This window comes from Alosa pseudoharengus, unplaced genomic scaffold, assembly GCF_046254945.1.
Source record: "Alosa pseudoharengus isolate Yale_2024_CS ecotype anadromous, Long Island Sound unplaced genomic scaffold, YU_APseudo_1.1 YU_APseudo_1.1_scf_5, whole genome shotgun sequence".
NCBI classification, from domain to species: domain Eukaryota; kingdom Metazoa; phylum Chordata; class Actinopteri; order Clupeiformes; family Clupeidae; genus Alosa; species Alosa pseudoharengus.
The window spans coordinates 35697752-35714746 of record NW_027468837.1 but is presented as its reverse complement, the minus strand read 5'-3'; the positions used below and the strand labels follow the sequence as shown (position 1 = coordinate 35714746).

Genomic DNA, 16995 nt, shown 5'->3' with positions numbered 1-16995 from the left:
GGAAGAAAATAAACAAACAAAATAAAGATTGGTTGGATAAATTTGATTGTCTACTACAAAAACTCAAACTATTTAGTTCTGACCAGTGTAGCCTAAGCAGCATGATCGATATGATGTATATATGGGCTTACCCTCTTCATCCACCGCCAACACTGTGGCTCCACGACTCAGAAGCACCTCCACCACTGTGGCCAGACCGTTGCGAGCAGCTATATGGAGGGGCCTGCAAGGAGTGGTACAGGGCTAGTTAGCAACGCTGGAGGATGGTGGCTGATTAGATACACAACTCCGCTATATGAAGGGGCATGGATGTCTTATTAATGGGCTAGTTAGCAATAGAGGAAGTTGACTAATTTGAAACTCAACTCAAGAGTTATATGAAGAGGCATGATTGACTTGATATAGGGCTAGCTAGCTAATTAGAAACTGAACAGTCAAAACAACCACACACCAATGTTCTGCAAACCTTCTGGTGTGACAATTTGGCTGTAACACATGGCAATCAAGCAGAGCTCCTAAAGACATCCAAAATTCTCCCAAATGGAAGAGTTTTGCCAAATATTACCATGCGAGATGCAACACCAAGTGTTCTGAATTGGCAACACTGACTGCGCTTCCTCTTACAATGAGGAGAAATCAAAGCTAAAAAGGAGAGTAAAGGAAAGCAGAGAAAGGAGACTCACATTTGTAGTGCGCTGTTGGTGGCGTTGATGAGGGAGGGATCGTCTATCTCAGCCAAGATCAGGAGGGCACACATCTCATGGCCCTAGAGGACAAACACACTCAGTGTCACATCATACAGACATTTCTTAATGCAGATAATTTCAGTGTGTGTCTGTGCATAAATAAGTATGCAAACCAGCCTTCTCCCTCTCTCTTTTTCTCTGTCTCACACAACACAACACAACACAACACAACACAACACAACACAACACAACACAACACAACACAACACAACACAACACAACACAACACAACACACCTTGCTGCAGGCCAGGTGAAGCGCAGTGTTGTTGTTGATGTCCAGCAGTGTGAGGTCTGCTTTGGCCTGGTGCAGCAGGATCTCTGAAGGGTATACGAGAGCAGAGAAACTCAAGTCTTGGCTATACAATGCATGGCTATACTGGAATGTTGCATTGTGTCTATACAGCAAAGCACACTGACTAAAACCACTGTGTATAACAATGTGCTATATAGATAAATTTGTACTTGAATAGGATTTAAATCCATTTTAACACTGACGAAAAGGGTAGACAAAGTTTTTCTTTCTAAAAGACAACGCACCAACGTGGGAAGTGTGTCCATTATCGGCGGCAACCATGAGTGGCGAGTGTCCGGCATGATCAACAGCATTGACCTCTGACCCCTGCACCAGGACCAGCTGTAGCCCGGGAACACTCTCGGCATGAGCCGCGGCATGCAACGGAGTTCTACGCAGACAAGGAGAGGTGACAGGTTAGGCCACACAATGGGTCCATTTCAAGATTAGAGTACTACCAGTAGAGTTCTAAAAGCTGTTTAATATGCCACAAATGTACACTTAAATAATGTATATCTTTGTTTAACACACTCACCTTCCTTTAGCGTCTCTAATGTTAACCAGCTGTGTTCCCAAGGTTTCCACCAGCAGTTCAGCAGCACCATCATGGCCATTGATTCTGATGGGGACAACTGACATGGTCAGCATCATCACAGACAGACACACACACACACACACACATATATTGGCATTAAGTTTACTGTAGAGGTCACGGTGGTAGTGATACTCACAGAGCACAGTGCAAAGGGCTGAAGGGGTTGCCCTCCTGGATACTAAACGGTTTGTGTTCAAGTAAAACTTCCAAACAGTCCTCATGCCCTGAACACAGACACATACGGAAAGACAAAGCAAATATTCCATGACGGGGCAGTTGGCTACAAAAAAGGCCAATAACAGCGGTTTAGTCAGTATTCCAGTGTTCAGTTAAAGCAGAAAGAAAGAGTTCATTAAATCAAGGTTATAGACCCTTTCAACAATAAAAACAAAAACAATGCTTGAACGTTCTATTTAGTTCCCAATCTACTTCCTCTGCATTAAGATAACACATGGAATGTTAAAACGGAAGCCTTGTGGGGCCAACTATGATGCTGATAATGGAACTCTCTTGAAAGGGTCTATATTTTCTGTGATGAACAGACTCACTCATTAGTCACAGACTTGTAGAATGTGCCGTGTGAGCGTGAGTGCACGTGCATACAGTGTCCGGGAGGTAGGTATGTTGACACGCGTGCTTGGCTTTTCTTGTCACCATACTGTACGCCTTGTGTGTTTTATGTGCTTACCGCGGCAGGCAGCCCTGTGTGCGGACATGTGGAATGTGCTGTGTGAATGTGTGTGTGTGTGTTTGTTGGGTGAGTCTGAGGAGTAGGCATATGAACACACACATGTTGTGTACTGACAGTTAAATGGGTCGTCACATTAAAGCCTATTCACACCAAGAACGATAACGATAACTATAACGATAAAAGCGTTCACACTGAACAAGGATAAACAAAGTCTCTCCTTGTGTTAATGAATGTGACGGTTAAAATTCAATGGGTTCTGATTGGCTATTAGCTTTTTATCGTTCTGAAAATCGCTCTGAAAGTGATCCCCAACGATATTGTTCTTCATGTCGTTATCGTTATATTTTATGTCCGAACGTCGTCAATTTATATTAACGAGAACAATATGTATTTGTAGTTATCGTTATCGTTCTTGGTGTCAATGGGCTTTTTGGTATGCCATCGCAATTCTTTGTCCCCCAGTGTGCTCACCGTGGTAGGCTGCCCAGTGAGCGGGCGTGTAGCCGCTGTAGTCCAGCAGTGAGTCGAGCGGGTCGCCGTGAAGCGCGGCGGCCAGCATGAGGCCCAGCAGCTCGCGGTGGCCACGGGCGGCCGCCAGGTGCATCGGGGTGCGTCCCCGCACGTCGCGGCACAGCGCCAGCGCACCGTGCTCCAGCAGCGCGCACACACACTCCTCAGCACCCACCGCCGCCTGGTGGAGAGGGAGAGAAGTGCGCGCCAGTCATTTCAGACTTCATCCACATTCATGTGTTTTCGTGTAATAATAGGTGTCTTTCCATGTCCCCTGACATTTAGAAAAGTAAGGCATTCCACATATATCTCAAATGTCACCACACCATAAATGTCAACGTCAAATCAATCTCTTCAAAAACATAATAAATTATTTAATTAATTAAACACTGACTGCCTTCATTCATTTTCAAGAATATTAAAGGAATGGACCCTGAAACACATTCCAGTATTTAGATCTTAACACACACGCACAAACACACACACACACACTTACGGCTCGGTGCAATGCGGTGCGACTCCACTTGTCGCCGATGTCAGGATTAGCTCCTCTCTCCAGCAGCAGGTGCACAGAATCAGTGTGACAGCCCAATGCCGCCAACATCAGAGGTGTCCTGCACGCACAAACATGCCATTTTAGGCCATCACCCTCAACAATGGTCCCCTACAGCTCTTAAGGCAAAGTCTTCCAGATGAAGTCACAAATCAGGATCACAAATGGGGCACTGTACCCCAGGGTATCTGCACATTTCCCAAGTGCAAATTTAAAGACTTTTAAGACCTTTTCAAGACATCTAAATGGAAAAAATAATACTATACCACGGCAAAAAAGATACAACTTAAAACTGTTTTATGCAATAGTTTTTTTTCTACTATAGTAGAAACTTTTCTACTATTTTTTTAAATTTTAACACCCACCCCATTTGGGATGTCTACAGAAGTTACCAAATATATTTTGGTGAAAGAAAATAATTGTGTGTGAATTACCTTCACAGCTAATTCAACGCCCAATTTTAGGGTCTGGACTGCTTGCTTTTGAAGCTGGCTGTACATATCTGGTTGTGCTACTGGCTGAGGCTGACTGTTCTTCACCTGTGTCTGTAGTAGCCTAGGCTACTTGCCAAACATGTGTACTGGTCTGGATTCCCTTATTTTTTCAAAAGTAGACTAAGCTATTTAAATATTCTAGGCCTACTAACTTAGGCATCTATTGTCCCATATGCAGCACAGCAAATCAAAGGTAATACATTTGCAGTTGTATTTAAACCAACCAAAGCTTGACTGAAACATTGTAAACCATTGACTTGTTTTAAAAAAAATTATGGGAAAAGTTAAACCCCGTCCTCGCATGTTCCTGCTGGTTTCATCTCAATCACGCACGTAATATGAACACACTTACAGATGCGTTTCGCCGACATAAAAAAAAAAAATATGCGGTTATATTTCACAACTTTTGCGAAGTAGGCCTACTGGGAAAGGCTGGCAAGCAAGCTGCAGACCGATATTACAGGTAGGCTATTATAACTTAGACAGATATTTACTTAGGCGAAGCCAGCCAAACACGCTGGAGAGATGCAAACAGACACACTTAATGTGTATTTCCTCCTGATTGAGAAAACGTTTGTTTTCTTTTTCTGTCGGTCCGTGGTTCCTTCATAAATTGCGCAGCAAATTATCAGATGAGTGACTCGCGTCCATAGTTTGTGAAACGATGCTGCGTCCGACCAAAGATTCTAGAAGCCCAGCGCAACTCCAAAAAGGAGGACAAATGAGCGTCCGGCTTGAGGCTGCGCTGGACAGGACTTTTAAACTGTCCGGCCTAAATCCGAACGTATGGCCACCCTATCACTAACTGGCTTACCCAGCTCTTTCTCCCGCTCACTCTACCGCTCGCGTAGGCTACCTAGGCCTACGTATCTCTCAGGCCTCGGCTATACCACGAAAACGTAAGGCATATTTTTACACAATTAGCCTACTTACCATTTTCACACCTTTAACGACCCGTGAAAACATCTTCACTCTGCAACCACTACACTTCCTTCAGTAGCCAGTCATTTATAGGGCCTACATTTCCGTTTAAAAAAATAGATGGAGACATTTCACTCGCTCTCTCACACTCGCTGGCGATCCCATACACAAATTTAATACCTCCTTTTCGAAAATTCAAGACATTCCAGACAATTTAAGACTTTTCTAGGCCTTAAAAACCGAAAGTTGTATTTAAGACATTTTAAGACTTTTTAAGGACCCGCGGGAACCCTGGTACCCATGCCTCACCACTCACTAGCAGATAATTATCAAAACCTACATAGTATTCATAACAATGACAACGACAACTGAGTACAACTCCGGATGACTGAGCCCAATTGTGCAAAGACACAAAGGAACAAAAGCACTTACTGCCCCTTAGCATCTGTGACGTCAATGATGTCAGCAGAGTTGGCCCGGTTGACCAGCATCAGTAGGCAGTCAGCATGACCATTGACCGCTGAGGACAAACAGAGCACAGGTCAGATCAAACGCTTATACTGGTAACAGTAAGACATTAAATATCACAGCAAAACCACAATATATACACAACTTAAATAGGCATGTACATTGTAGAGACGGGTATTTCAAGATGAATCTTTACTATGCTTTGCTGTCACTTAACAATGTTTTGTTTTCACTGGATCAAATGCTCAATAGCATTCAGTAAAAAGGGTTGAAAGAATTGTGAGATGGGTCTCCTTCAATGACTTGTAGCGAAGTCTCATTCGATCAGTTAAGCATGGTCTCATTGGCGAGTGATTGGTTATATATTTTAGCTCAAGCAGGAAGTAGCACTGAAAGAACACGCACGCGCGCACACACACACACCTGCCACGTGCAGAGGGGTCCACTTGCGTCCGCGGTCCTTAAGCAGGCTGGAGGCCCCATGGGCCAGCAGCACCTCCAGGCAGGCTGTGTGGCCCCTGAGGGCCGCCAGGTAGAGCGCCGAGCGCCCCATGGTGTCCCGCACGTCCAGACTCACCAGCGTCTCAGCCAGAACCCACAAGGCTTCACAGTGACCATAATATGCCTGAGGAACCACACACACACACACACACACACACACACACACACACAGGCATTAGGATGGAGGACTTGTCTGCTTTACCAAATGGACGTTATTGGTTTGGCTACCAAAACCAAATCTGGACAAACTAGAGAGAACTTGAGTGGAAGTTAACACTCACAGATAAGTGCAAAGGGCTGACTGGGACACTACTCTCCACATCTCCCAAACAGTTGAAAGACATCTCTAACAGCTGAGGGAGGGAATCAGAAACAGAGGTCAGTCTGAAAATGTGTCCATTTTATGGGTTTAATGGTAAAAATACAGGCTAGTAGTGTAAGGAGTAGTGATGGGCATCAATCTGCAGCATAGTGAACAGTACTGACATTGGAAGCATTTTACTGCTTTCAACTTATGGTTTCTCTCACTTTCTCAGTCTTTGTGTGTGTCCATGTGTGGCTGTATGTGTGTATGTGTGTGTGTGTGTGTGTGTGTGTGTGTGTGTGTGTGTGTGTGTGTGTGTCTGCATACGTATGCGGCCTTGCTCGCTCACCAACTCCAGATTCTGCTTGTTTCCATAGGCAGCTGCATAGTGGACTGGGCTGTAGCCTCTGCTGTTGCGCAGGGATGGGTCAGCCCCATTGTCTAGCAGATACTCAAGACACCTGCACAGCACAGTACAGCAAAGAACATTAGTTCATACTACATTTCCATGCTGACATCCAGAAAAAACAAGAATACACACAAGACATATAATGATAAAAACAAACTTGTATAAAGTCCATGTGACTAGGCTAGGGTTAGACTTAGAAATAATCTTTTGAATAACTATGCTTGTTAAGTATAAGTATAAGTAAGTATATATACTCTTTTGATCCCGTGAGGGAAATTTGGTCTCTGCATTTATCCCAATCCGTGAATTAGTGAAACACACTGAGCACACAGTGAAAACACAGTGAGGTGAAGCACACACTAATCCCAGCGCAGTGAGCTGCCTGCAAAAACAGCGGCACTCGGGGAGCAGTGAGGGGTTAGGTGCCTTGCTCAAGGTCACTTCAGCCGTGCCTACTGGTCGGGGTTCGAACCGACAACCCTCCGGTAACAAGTCTGAAGTGCTAACCAGTAGGGCACGGCAGCCCACAAATAGTTCCTAAGGATGACACTCACAGCAGGCCTTCTTTATCCCTCTCTTCAGTCTGGTTCTCAGCAGAGTAATGGCGGTCCACTCTGAAAATCCGAACACATTCATCAAGTAAAGCTAGTAGAAGTAGAGCATTAAAAAGTAATGTGCACACACACACACTAACTTATACTTTCTCTAGTATACATTTTTCATCACTCAAAAACGATAAATGATCGATACAAACAATATCTGAATGTACTCTGAGTTCTAGCTCTGGTTCATATTCAACACTCACAGTAACTTCATAATTACACTGTGAAAACTACATTATCCAATGCATGGCCAGGGGCCACCTGCAATGCCTTCATGGACCACCAGTGGGCCACGGACACGTTGGTTGAAAATCCCTGTTGTACAGAGTGTGTGCGTGCAGGGAGTCAAACGTGACAACGTATGGCTAAGTGCGTACCTGCGGAAGGTCTGGGATGCAGCAGCAAAGTGCAAAGGGCCACAGCCTTTTAGGTCCAGCTCATTGACCTCTGCCCCTGCACTCACTAGCGCCACCACACACTGGTAGTTGCCATTAGCAGCCGCATAGTGCAAAGGAGTCCTGGGGGAGGGGGGTGGGGGTGGGGTTGTGGAAAGGAAGGAGATGACTGGGTGTACTGGCAATGCAGGGATCAATATGAACATGTTTATTACAGAAAATCAAATATGACTGGATCTTACCTTCCCAATTTGTCCTTTTTACTCAAGTCAGCACCACTGCTCAACAGCAAATTAAGACATTCAACATTCCTGTGAAGAGAACACTCATCAATTGCAAATATTCTACAACACAAATCAGATGCATTCTAAAGAGCATCAGATATTATTTCTGATTCAGGCCTAGGCATTTTAATAACCATTTTTAAAATCCATACAAACATGGCATGCTAAGGGTTTAAGACTAGCAGACTGACTTTCCAACAGCTTTTATTTTGGTGTAACTAACAACTGAAACACTGTGACGAACCATTTATTTCTTTGCAACAAGCCAATATATTTTCAGTTGTGGAAAATATCAGTTGCAGGCTCAGAGATGTAGCAGGGTGACATGAGTAGACAGCTAAAGTAACAATTTCTCAAAGTTTAAGTGAACTGGCTTTGTGAGATTAAAATCTGATTTTATGTGGATAATCCAAAATTCCACATTCCATCCATATTTTTGAGTTTGAGTAGAATGTGCACATACTGGAAAAGCCTGCTAATGGCTCCAGCTCGACAAGAGGGGGGGGGGGCGGGGGGGTTGTAAAAGATCAAGGGTGAAGTGTGAACGCTAGGGTAAGTATGTTAGGCTCTAGGCTCTGGGACAAAAATACCCAAGAGAAGTGAGAAGTGGGGCTTTCTTTACCCCCCAGACTTAGCAGCATGTAGGCAGGTCCTATGGTCACATGAGCAACACAGGAGGGTGACATAGCTCCTAGCTTGCGGTTACCAAGTTACCAGAACAAAACAAGCAGGTTAGACACGGTCGCTCATTTGTCTTAGCAACGCATCTCACACCACCATCACTCTAAATGGTAGTCAGCCGGTCACATTGCTTAGTATTGGCATAAAATAGACCCGTAGCCTATTCTCACTCCTTGTAGTTGCCCATCAACAAGTAACAAAGCATTTTACTTAATTTGCCAGTTCTAACTGGCGATGAATGGAAACTGCTCGTTTCTAGCCTCTCTCCCTTCTCTCCCATGTGGCCACGAGGATAAGCTCTGGGACAGAAAGCTGTGAGGTCTCCTTACCCCCCAGACGCAGCAGCGTGTAGGCAGGTCCTCCCCAGGCTGTCTGGGGTGTTTATATCGAACCCCGCTGACAGCACATGCTCGTTACTCAGCGACGACACAATGCTGTACAGTTGACCTGCTCGCCACCGCAACAGAGGAAGAACAGGATATGACAACGCAACAGAGGAAGCATGAACAGGATATGACAACGTTAAAATGACTCTGACACCAAGAGATTCAGAGCAATTACCTAAAGGTCAGAGAACATACATATTCTATGTTACATAAGGATGCGTCTCACCTGAGGAAAGTAACTTTCGACAACAGTCTGAGAACCCGTAGAGCACAGCCAGGTGCAGTGGAAACATACCATGGATCCCTTGCCTGCAGGCCCAGAGGAAGACAAATGAACAAGGAGGCACACAGTGTGCACCTTTAATACCGGGTATCTATTGATGTGGGAGGACCATCCACTCATTCTCTCTCTATTACCAATCCAAAAGCTTTATGATGTCATGCTACACACCCCAGCGTGAGAATGTTTTGGTTCACAGCCAAAACATACTAACCATTCGGCTTTAAGCTCTTTAAGAGTGTTTGACTGCAGGCTACCTCCTGTCAGAACAGGTTATTTAACAATAGCATATATAGTGATGTTTCTGTTGCCTGTAGCTATTGCCTGTAGCTGTCTTTGACTGCTCAAGAATATCATTATGCAGAGTATGTAGGTTTTTATAAGCAACTACTTTTAGTGTGATCTTCATATTTATTGTGATTCTATATGGGCCTCATGTGAATGAAAGATAAACATACTTTACTTGTCATTATGTGGTTTGATACTCACCGTGAAAATGAAAAGAAAAGCCTTCACACTGCAGACAACATTTCCACTAGAGGCAAGTTAGCTTTTAGTGTAAACTGGGCAGTTGATGATTTTTAATAGACCTTTGTATACTTTGTGGCTAAGTAGTGTGATACATTTCTACTTTTCTAGACAAGTTCGCTAATGTTCTGAAGTACTTGGCATGGGGGTCACACAAGCGGTCAAACACAATCTACACGGTGCATCCCTCTGCTACTTTAGGCAACCTTAAGTGTTTGTGATGGCCAACTGCAGGTTCTGGTGCTATCAGAGCAAGAGTTAGAGATGGTGGGGTGATGCCTCTGTTGCATGCAATGTCAGAACATCAGAAGAGGGGTGTTTAAATAAATAGCTAGGGGCACTGAAATCTGCCTTGTCATCCGGTCAGGTGACTACCGTTAGCACCGTTGCCATATTAGAACCGAGTTTCGGTGCCCAACCCAAGCACACAGACACACACAGACAGACACAGACACAGACACAGACACAGACATACACACACACACACACACACTTACCTGGCTGTGTCAGCCCCGTTGGTCATGAGAGTGCTGATGAGGAGCTCGTGGCCATGCTTAGCAGCTACATGAAGAGGAGTATTGCCATATTTATCCACACAGTCTATCTCCCCACCTGCACCAGGACAAAAGGAGAGGAGAGGAGAAAGGAGCGGTGTGAGAGGACAGAGAAACAAGTATGCAGGCATCTGAAGAGCCGTCAGTTTCTTATACATGGCTTTAGCCTAGTCCTGAACTAAAAACTTTTTTAAATGGATATTTGATGGATATTTTCATTCTAGATCTAGATTTAATCCATGTACAAGAAACCAGTCGTTTGAGTCTAATTATTATGTGGAGACATACCTTGTATGACTTCAGGATCAAATGTTATATTTTATATTCCTAGTCTATATGGCAAAAATGTGCACACTGATTTGCACTAAGACATTTGTCTTGTTAGTGTAATGATGTATTGACAGCACAGTAAAATGGGACCCAAGATTGGATTGTCATAAATTACTCAATAACCCTAAGGATTGTGTGCCTACATTATCTTAAAGTAGACCTGTGACCACGCACATCCCTTTTCACAATTTTGGATGGGTGCTGGATCAGAGAAATAACTCCAAAAGTAAAACAAGAGAGAGTGAATATAGCAATATAGCTCCCTTGAAAGGTTTTTTTTATTTTGCGTGCAACATTTCGAGCCCCTGGCTCTTCCTCAGGCTACAAACAAATGTTTCACAATGCACCATGATAAATCCCCCCCTGTCCTCACTCACACGTGAATCACATAGGACAGGGGTGGGCAAACTGCGGTTCATCCGGCTCGCCGACCATTTAATTTGGTTATCAGGTTGCTCGCTATTTTTTTCCTGCGATAGGGACGACGTTGGTTAGCTTTACTGCAAACTGCTTTTCACTCTCCTTAGAGAATGTTTACAATGTCAAAAAATCATGTTACCGGCCAATTTTCAAAACCCAAAACCCAATGTGGCCCCTGAGCCAAAAAGTTTGCCCACCCCTGACATAGGACAATCAGGCCAACACTCAATACATTCAATTTACATAGCACTGATAAAAAGTACTACATTATCTTACCATTTTACATAGTACTGATAAAAAGTACTACATTGTCTTACCAATTTACATTACATTTACATTACATTCAATTTACATAGCACTGATAAAAAGTACTACATTATCTTACCAATTTACATAGCACTGATAAAAAGTACTACATTATCTTACCATTTTACATAGCACTGATAAAAAGTACTACATTATCTTACCAATTTACATAGCACTGATAAAAAGTACTACATTATCTTACCATTTTGAATAAGGATCTGGGAGCGTGTGAATCGCCCATGGATGGCAGCCATGTGCAAGGGGCTCTTCCCTTCTTTGCTCTAATAAAGAACAGCAGAAAAAGAGTGGACTTGTTCAAAACACACTTGTTATTCACATGGCAAAATCGGCATGCACAGAAGGCAATTGAAAACATCAGGTTCCCACACCATTCGAGAAAGGAAACACCTTTTCAAGGGTCCTTACTGAGGATTTGAGGGACAGAAGTGTTTAACTGAACACACAAATACCCCTGTCCACTGACCTCTCTGTTCTTGGCAGGCGCTGATGCTAACCAGTGCTAGGCCAGTCACAATAACTATTTTTTCTGTCCCCTCTTTGTACGGTGTCATTTTAGACCATTTTATGCTAGCCACACACTACTGCAATTACAGGCACTCTCACCACCCGCAACTGCATGTTTTTGTTCCTAGCTCAGAAACATTTCAGATAAGTTTGTTCACTTAAGATAGTTTTATTGCCATGTTTCTTTGTTCCTATCAGAGACAGAAAACAGACAGGCTATTTAGGAGAACCATTTATGTATGTGTATGCAAGTTTTCAACTACTAGCTCTGGTCAAAAGACATAATCTATGATAATTATTCTTTTAGCAGAGATTTGCATGCAAAGGGACACATATACATCCCAGGAACTATTGCAAAACACTGAAAAAATTAGAAGTTGTTAATTTCACTTATCAGCGAATTTTAGCTAATTAGATTATAGTAACAAGCTCGGTAGTGATTACTATTTAGATTGAGAAGTAAACCAGTTACGGAGAGGTACAGAGAAAACTAATAAGATTTATACAAAAACGGTCTTTGCTGTAGATTTGCGGGACACAGAGATACTATTCTAAACACTGATATGATGGGTGTTGCAGCTTGTGCTGCTGGGAGATATATCTGCAAAAGCTAAAGTATATCGGACTCTGAGACACACGACTGGATGGCCGAACAGCATGGCCGTATCTGCAAAAGTACACCTTCAGGCCTTTAGGTCAGTCATTGCAACATTTTAGGACACAAACACAAATCTACAGCAAATATGTTGAAAATGTGAATGTAAACGCAACATTTGGGCCATACTGACGTCTGCAAAAGTTATTTTTGATAACTTTGAAATCAATAATGCAATTATGGTGACAGGCCTAACCAGTGCTAATGGTATCTGTTAAAGGATGAATTACAAAAAAAAAAAAAAAGAAAATCAACAGGGAGGCTGTTCTGGCTTTGCCTTATATTGCTTCATTCATATTGTTTAACTGTTTGGCTGCACGACAGGCAACTGACCTGCATGTTGACGTCAGCTCCATTGTTGACGAGCAGCTCGAGGCACAAGGCCCCATTGGTCGAGACGGCAGCAAGGTGCAGGGGCGTGCAGCCACGGTGGTTGGGCTGGTTGACGTTGGCGCCGCGGTTCACCAGCTCGTTAGCCACTGCCTCCTGACCCGTGTAGCATGCCATGTGCAGTGCTGTGTTGCCAAAGGTGTTTGGCTCATCAATCTGCCACAGAGAGCAGTAGAGGAGAGAGTGAGGCAGATACCAGTGAAAGATGGAAAACACTGTTAACAATTCACAATCTCCATCTGAAGAAATGTAATGAGATCAGTGATGATTCAGTCAAGAAGTGTACACTTATTATACATTTATTTAATTTAAATGAATGCACAAAGTTAAAATGTATGAATCACAAGTGTGAGCAATTGCATGCTATTGGGCTGCACAAACGTGTTCTGAGCTAGCTATCTACTCTAGTGTGGTTTGCTGCACCATTATGCATGCCACTATTCAACCACCTTTACTGCAAGAGCCCAGCTGAATCAACTGCAGTGCAGATTATAAACCGCAACTGAGACGTCCAGCAGATATTATCTGATCTTTTACAATATATGGAAACAGGAGTGTGAGGATGAAGACAGTGATACCTCTGCCCCAAGCCGCAGCAGGTACTTGACCACGTCGATCTGTCCGCTGGCTGACGCCGCATGCAGAGGGGTGTAGCCCCGCTTGTCCCGGCAAGAAACATCGGCGCTACGAGACACCAGCAGCTTGACAACCTCCAGATGCCCTGGACGGGTGAGGACATGGAAATAATTAGTTTCAAATTCCAAAGCGATGGACCGTTTTGTATGTGTTGGCAGATATATTCAATTGAACTGATCTCTTAATGGAGCAGACACGATCCCAGCATCACAAACACACCACAGTAACTATGGCTTGTGGCAGAGAGCAGCGTGTTGGCCAACTCACCCAGGTAGGCGGCCCAGTGGACGGCCTGACGCTCCTTCTTGTCACTGGCACTCAGGTTGGCCCCGTGGTTCAGGAGCAAGTTCACCATCTAACCAAAACAAAGCACATTGCATTCATTACCACGACACACTGATGTTGCTCATATTTTGCGATAGAAAAGCTATGGCAATCTTGCTGTAGAAAGGCAATAAGGAAAGAAATTACAAAAGTGAAAGTAAAAGTAATTGAGTAAAACACAGTGGCTAGACTCATTGAGTCATATGTGGTCTGGCCAAAGTTCTGGCATCGGCTGAGAGCAAATGTATCCACTGCCTTTTTTCTAATAAAACAGCCACCACTAGAAGAACTAGATAAAGATAAACCACAATGGGAATGGCCTTATGCAGAGAAGATCAGCAAAAAGGAATGGTGGGGAAATTGGTAGATGGGTTCACGTTATAGGGTATGGATTCAAAATCCAACCTTATAATTACATAAGGTGTGTTAGAGTGTCTAGTTTCGTAATTTAAAAAAAAAAGCTAAAAACGTAATATTACGTTTTTGGCACTCAACGCATGGGAAGGAAAAACGTAATATTAAGTTTTTGGCACTCAATGAGTTAAGAGTCTACTGGCACACTGCTGACACAGGTAGTGCGTGCACATAGACATATAACAACATAGAATTGCTTTAAGCTATACACAGCTATTTGGGCCAAAATCAGACTCATATCAGTATCAGACTAGTGGAATCCCTAAATTGTTTCTTACACACATTTTGTGAATTGATTGAGAAACTGCGAACCACATGGATCACCCGAGAACACCTAGAAAACTTTAATGGTAGACTTGTTAAAGCTACCAATGTAAACTGCTGTTGTGGAATGCATTGTAAAGCATCATTGCACAGATTGGGGTATATAGGGATCAATTTCATCACAGAAGATTTTAGCAATAAAGGGTGCCGGTGCAACACCATAAAGAGGTACCAGAAATAAAAAACAGGGCAAAGGAAAAAAAACAGCAAGGAAAATCTCCTGTGCCTGACGTTATCAGAAATGTCCAAAGTCATATGTATAATTATCTATTTTTCTTTTACTATCTTACAAGGCCTAGTCCACTGCTGGATTCTGGCACAGTGCTTGGGAACTTTGAGCCCTGTAAAAACCACTACTTTTCATGTGGGCAGAGACGATTAGTGTTATGGGTCACGTGCTGTCGGCTGACCTCAGAGTGTCCACTGTGTACGGCATGGTGCAGGGCGGTGCGTCCAGAGCGGTCGGCCACGTTTAAGCTGCTGAGCTGCGGCAGCAGCATCTCGGCGCAGCGCGTGGCCTTGTTGGCAGCCGCCACATGCAGTGGTGTCTGCCACAGCTTGTCCCGTGCATTCACTTCTGCTCCCTGCCGCAGCAGAACCCCCACGGCCCTCTGGGAAATGGAGGCACAAGAGAGATTTGCTTGGTAACACGCTCAAACAAAGACACATACAGAACTCTCTGAGTCATAGTGCTTGATCTTTTGCTAGGAATTCTCCAAAAATTCTAAACTTTCACACTTTTCAATTTCTAAAGACCCCCACTTGTGTATTTTTTGTTGGGAATTTGACCGTTGATATTCATTGTGCATTATTGACTTTTTATGCATCAATAAGTATAAGCAAGACTTGTAGTTTTCAAGACTTTCACCCAAAGTTATATACTTCTCAAGGTCTGTAAAACATTTTGTAATTCATTTGTAATTCTGTACTGCTCCTGTTCCTGGTGACACTTACTTCATTTCTGGCGGCAGATGCCCGGTGTAGAGGGGTCAGCCAGCCTTGGTCCTTGGCGTTGACACTAGCACCTGGGAAAGAATGACCACAAAAGAAGCATAGTGTTGGTTATACTAAACACAATGGAAGCGAATGTACAGTTAGTAACCCATAATTATTCATACCATTGGCAAATTTGGATTTAATCAAATTTCTTATTTAACCAAGAAAAGACAGAAATGGTTTTTACATTTATATTTCCAGCATAATGTACTGCATTTTGTCTTGAATTTATTTTCAAACTGAGGAAGGCTATTGGTCAAATCAAAATGCAATATAGATCAAAATTTAGCATGGGTATGAATAATTTGGGGCTTAACTGCATGGTATATAGCATGACCAACTTGACCATGGTCAGAGCATCAGCCTACCTGACTTGATGAGGAGGTCCAGGATATGAACATCTCCCATACAGGCTGCAGCATGCAGGGGGGTGCGGCGCTCTTGGTCCTGCACAAACAGAGAGCACAGCCATTTCAGTCCCAGGGCTTTTCATTTACACCGCTACCGTCCAGTTTACACGCTACCTTTCAACCGCCCATCTACTACTTTGATTAATTGTGGACGGGTTAAATGAAGACGCAGTGGCTAACGTTAACTAGCATTGTTATCTAAAGGGAGAGAGATGATATCAGTACGGAGCTCTGGTTTTTCTTTTTTTTTTAAATCCTGGGAATACACAATGGACCATCAGTCTGACAACTGATGACCCTCACCCTGGCCAAATTCCAACATTTGCATTCTGATCTGGATCCAGATGACCGTGTAAGAGTACCAAAATATAGTACATACAAATTGAGTACATCAGTACTTTTTAAATTGTGTTCGAGCAGACACACACACAGAGGGGGTGGATGGACCCGATTACAATACCACCCATTATAATATTAACTAAATGTAACAGCAGCCTTTCTTTGCTCTTCCGTCCCTCTTTCTGCTGCTCCACCGAGGCTGAGCTACACCTGGCTGCCAGGTGAGGTGCACCTGACACTATGTGGATCACTGGGTGATCAAGCAGCAGTTGTGGCTGAGGGAGAGGCTTCCATCTTGGGGGAACTGCTGGCCTTGCTGGCTCTAATGCTGTATCTCTGTTGCCTTTTGACGATTGTTTGTCATCTTGATTTACTGTCTTAGCTGATTTGTATTGTCTTTATGTTAACAAATTCCCATGGAGTTGGTGGTTTTAAAGCGGTTTTCTGTCACTGATGTTGGTAGTGGTGGAGTGTTCTCCCCATAGAGCTGCCTAAGGGTGGGGCAGAACACTAGGCAAAATAATTTCATTCCATGAGCAAGGTCCTAAAGCACAAGGACATCATGCACAGGACACTTATTGCCTGACTTTGCTCTCTGACAATCTTTTAAGGCCTTTGAATCCTTTCCAAGATGGAATAGAGTACCGAAGTGTGACGTACAGTTTTCATGACTGTAGTTTCACTGCATCTAAACAAACCGAAGTGGCATCTATAGCATTGCATGTGGACAT

At 43.5% G+C, this 16995-nt stretch overlaps 1 protein-coding gene across 2 annotated transcripts in view; it reads right to left on the bottom strand.

Moving 5' to 3' along the window:
- Positions 1-16995, bottom strand: part of ankrd52a (ankyrin repeat domain 52a) — a 36848-nt gene that overhangs the window by 12137 nt on the left and 7716 nt on the right. For both annotated transcript variants that reach the window (XM_076267877.1, XM_076267878.1), the window contains exons 3-27: positions 15884-15962; positions 15474-15544; positions 14930-15130; positions 13725-13812; positions 13400-13542; positions 12765-12977; positions 11454-11532; positions 10139-10253; positions 9060-9142; positions 8777-8894; positions 7725-7793; positions 7465-7605; positions 7040-7099; positions 6426-6537; positions 6054-6125; positions 5695-5896; positions 5236-5323; positions 3332-3449; positions 2797-3016; positions 1771-1858; positions 1575-1658; positions 1285-1430; positions 983-1065; positions 684-766; positions 132-223 (exon numbers count right to left, since the gene is read on the bottom strand). In XM_076267877.1, the coding sequence (XP_076123992.1) occupies positions 132-223; positions 684-766; positions 983-1065; positions 1285-1430; positions 1575-1658; positions 1771-1858; positions 2797-3016; positions 3332-3449; positions 5236-5323; positions 5695-5896; positions 6054-6125; positions 6426-6537; positions 7040-7099; positions 7465-7605; positions 7725-7793; positions 8777-8894; positions 9060-9142; positions 10139-10253; positions 11454-11532; positions 12765-12977; positions 13400-13542; positions 13725-13812; positions 14930-15130; positions 15474-15544; positions 15884-15962 (2848 nt within the window). The remainder of the gene's footprint in view (positions 1-131; positions 224-683; positions 767-982; positions 1066-1284; positions 1431-1574; positions 1659-1770; positions 1859-2796; positions 3017-3331; positions 3450-5235; positions 5324-5694; positions 5897-6053; positions 6126-6425; positions 6538-7039; positions 7100-7464; positions 7606-7724; positions 7794-8776; positions 8895-9059; positions 9143-10138; positions 10254-11453; positions 11533-12764; positions 12978-13399; positions 13543-13724; positions 13813-14929; positions 15131-15473; positions 15545-15883; positions 15963-16995) is intronic.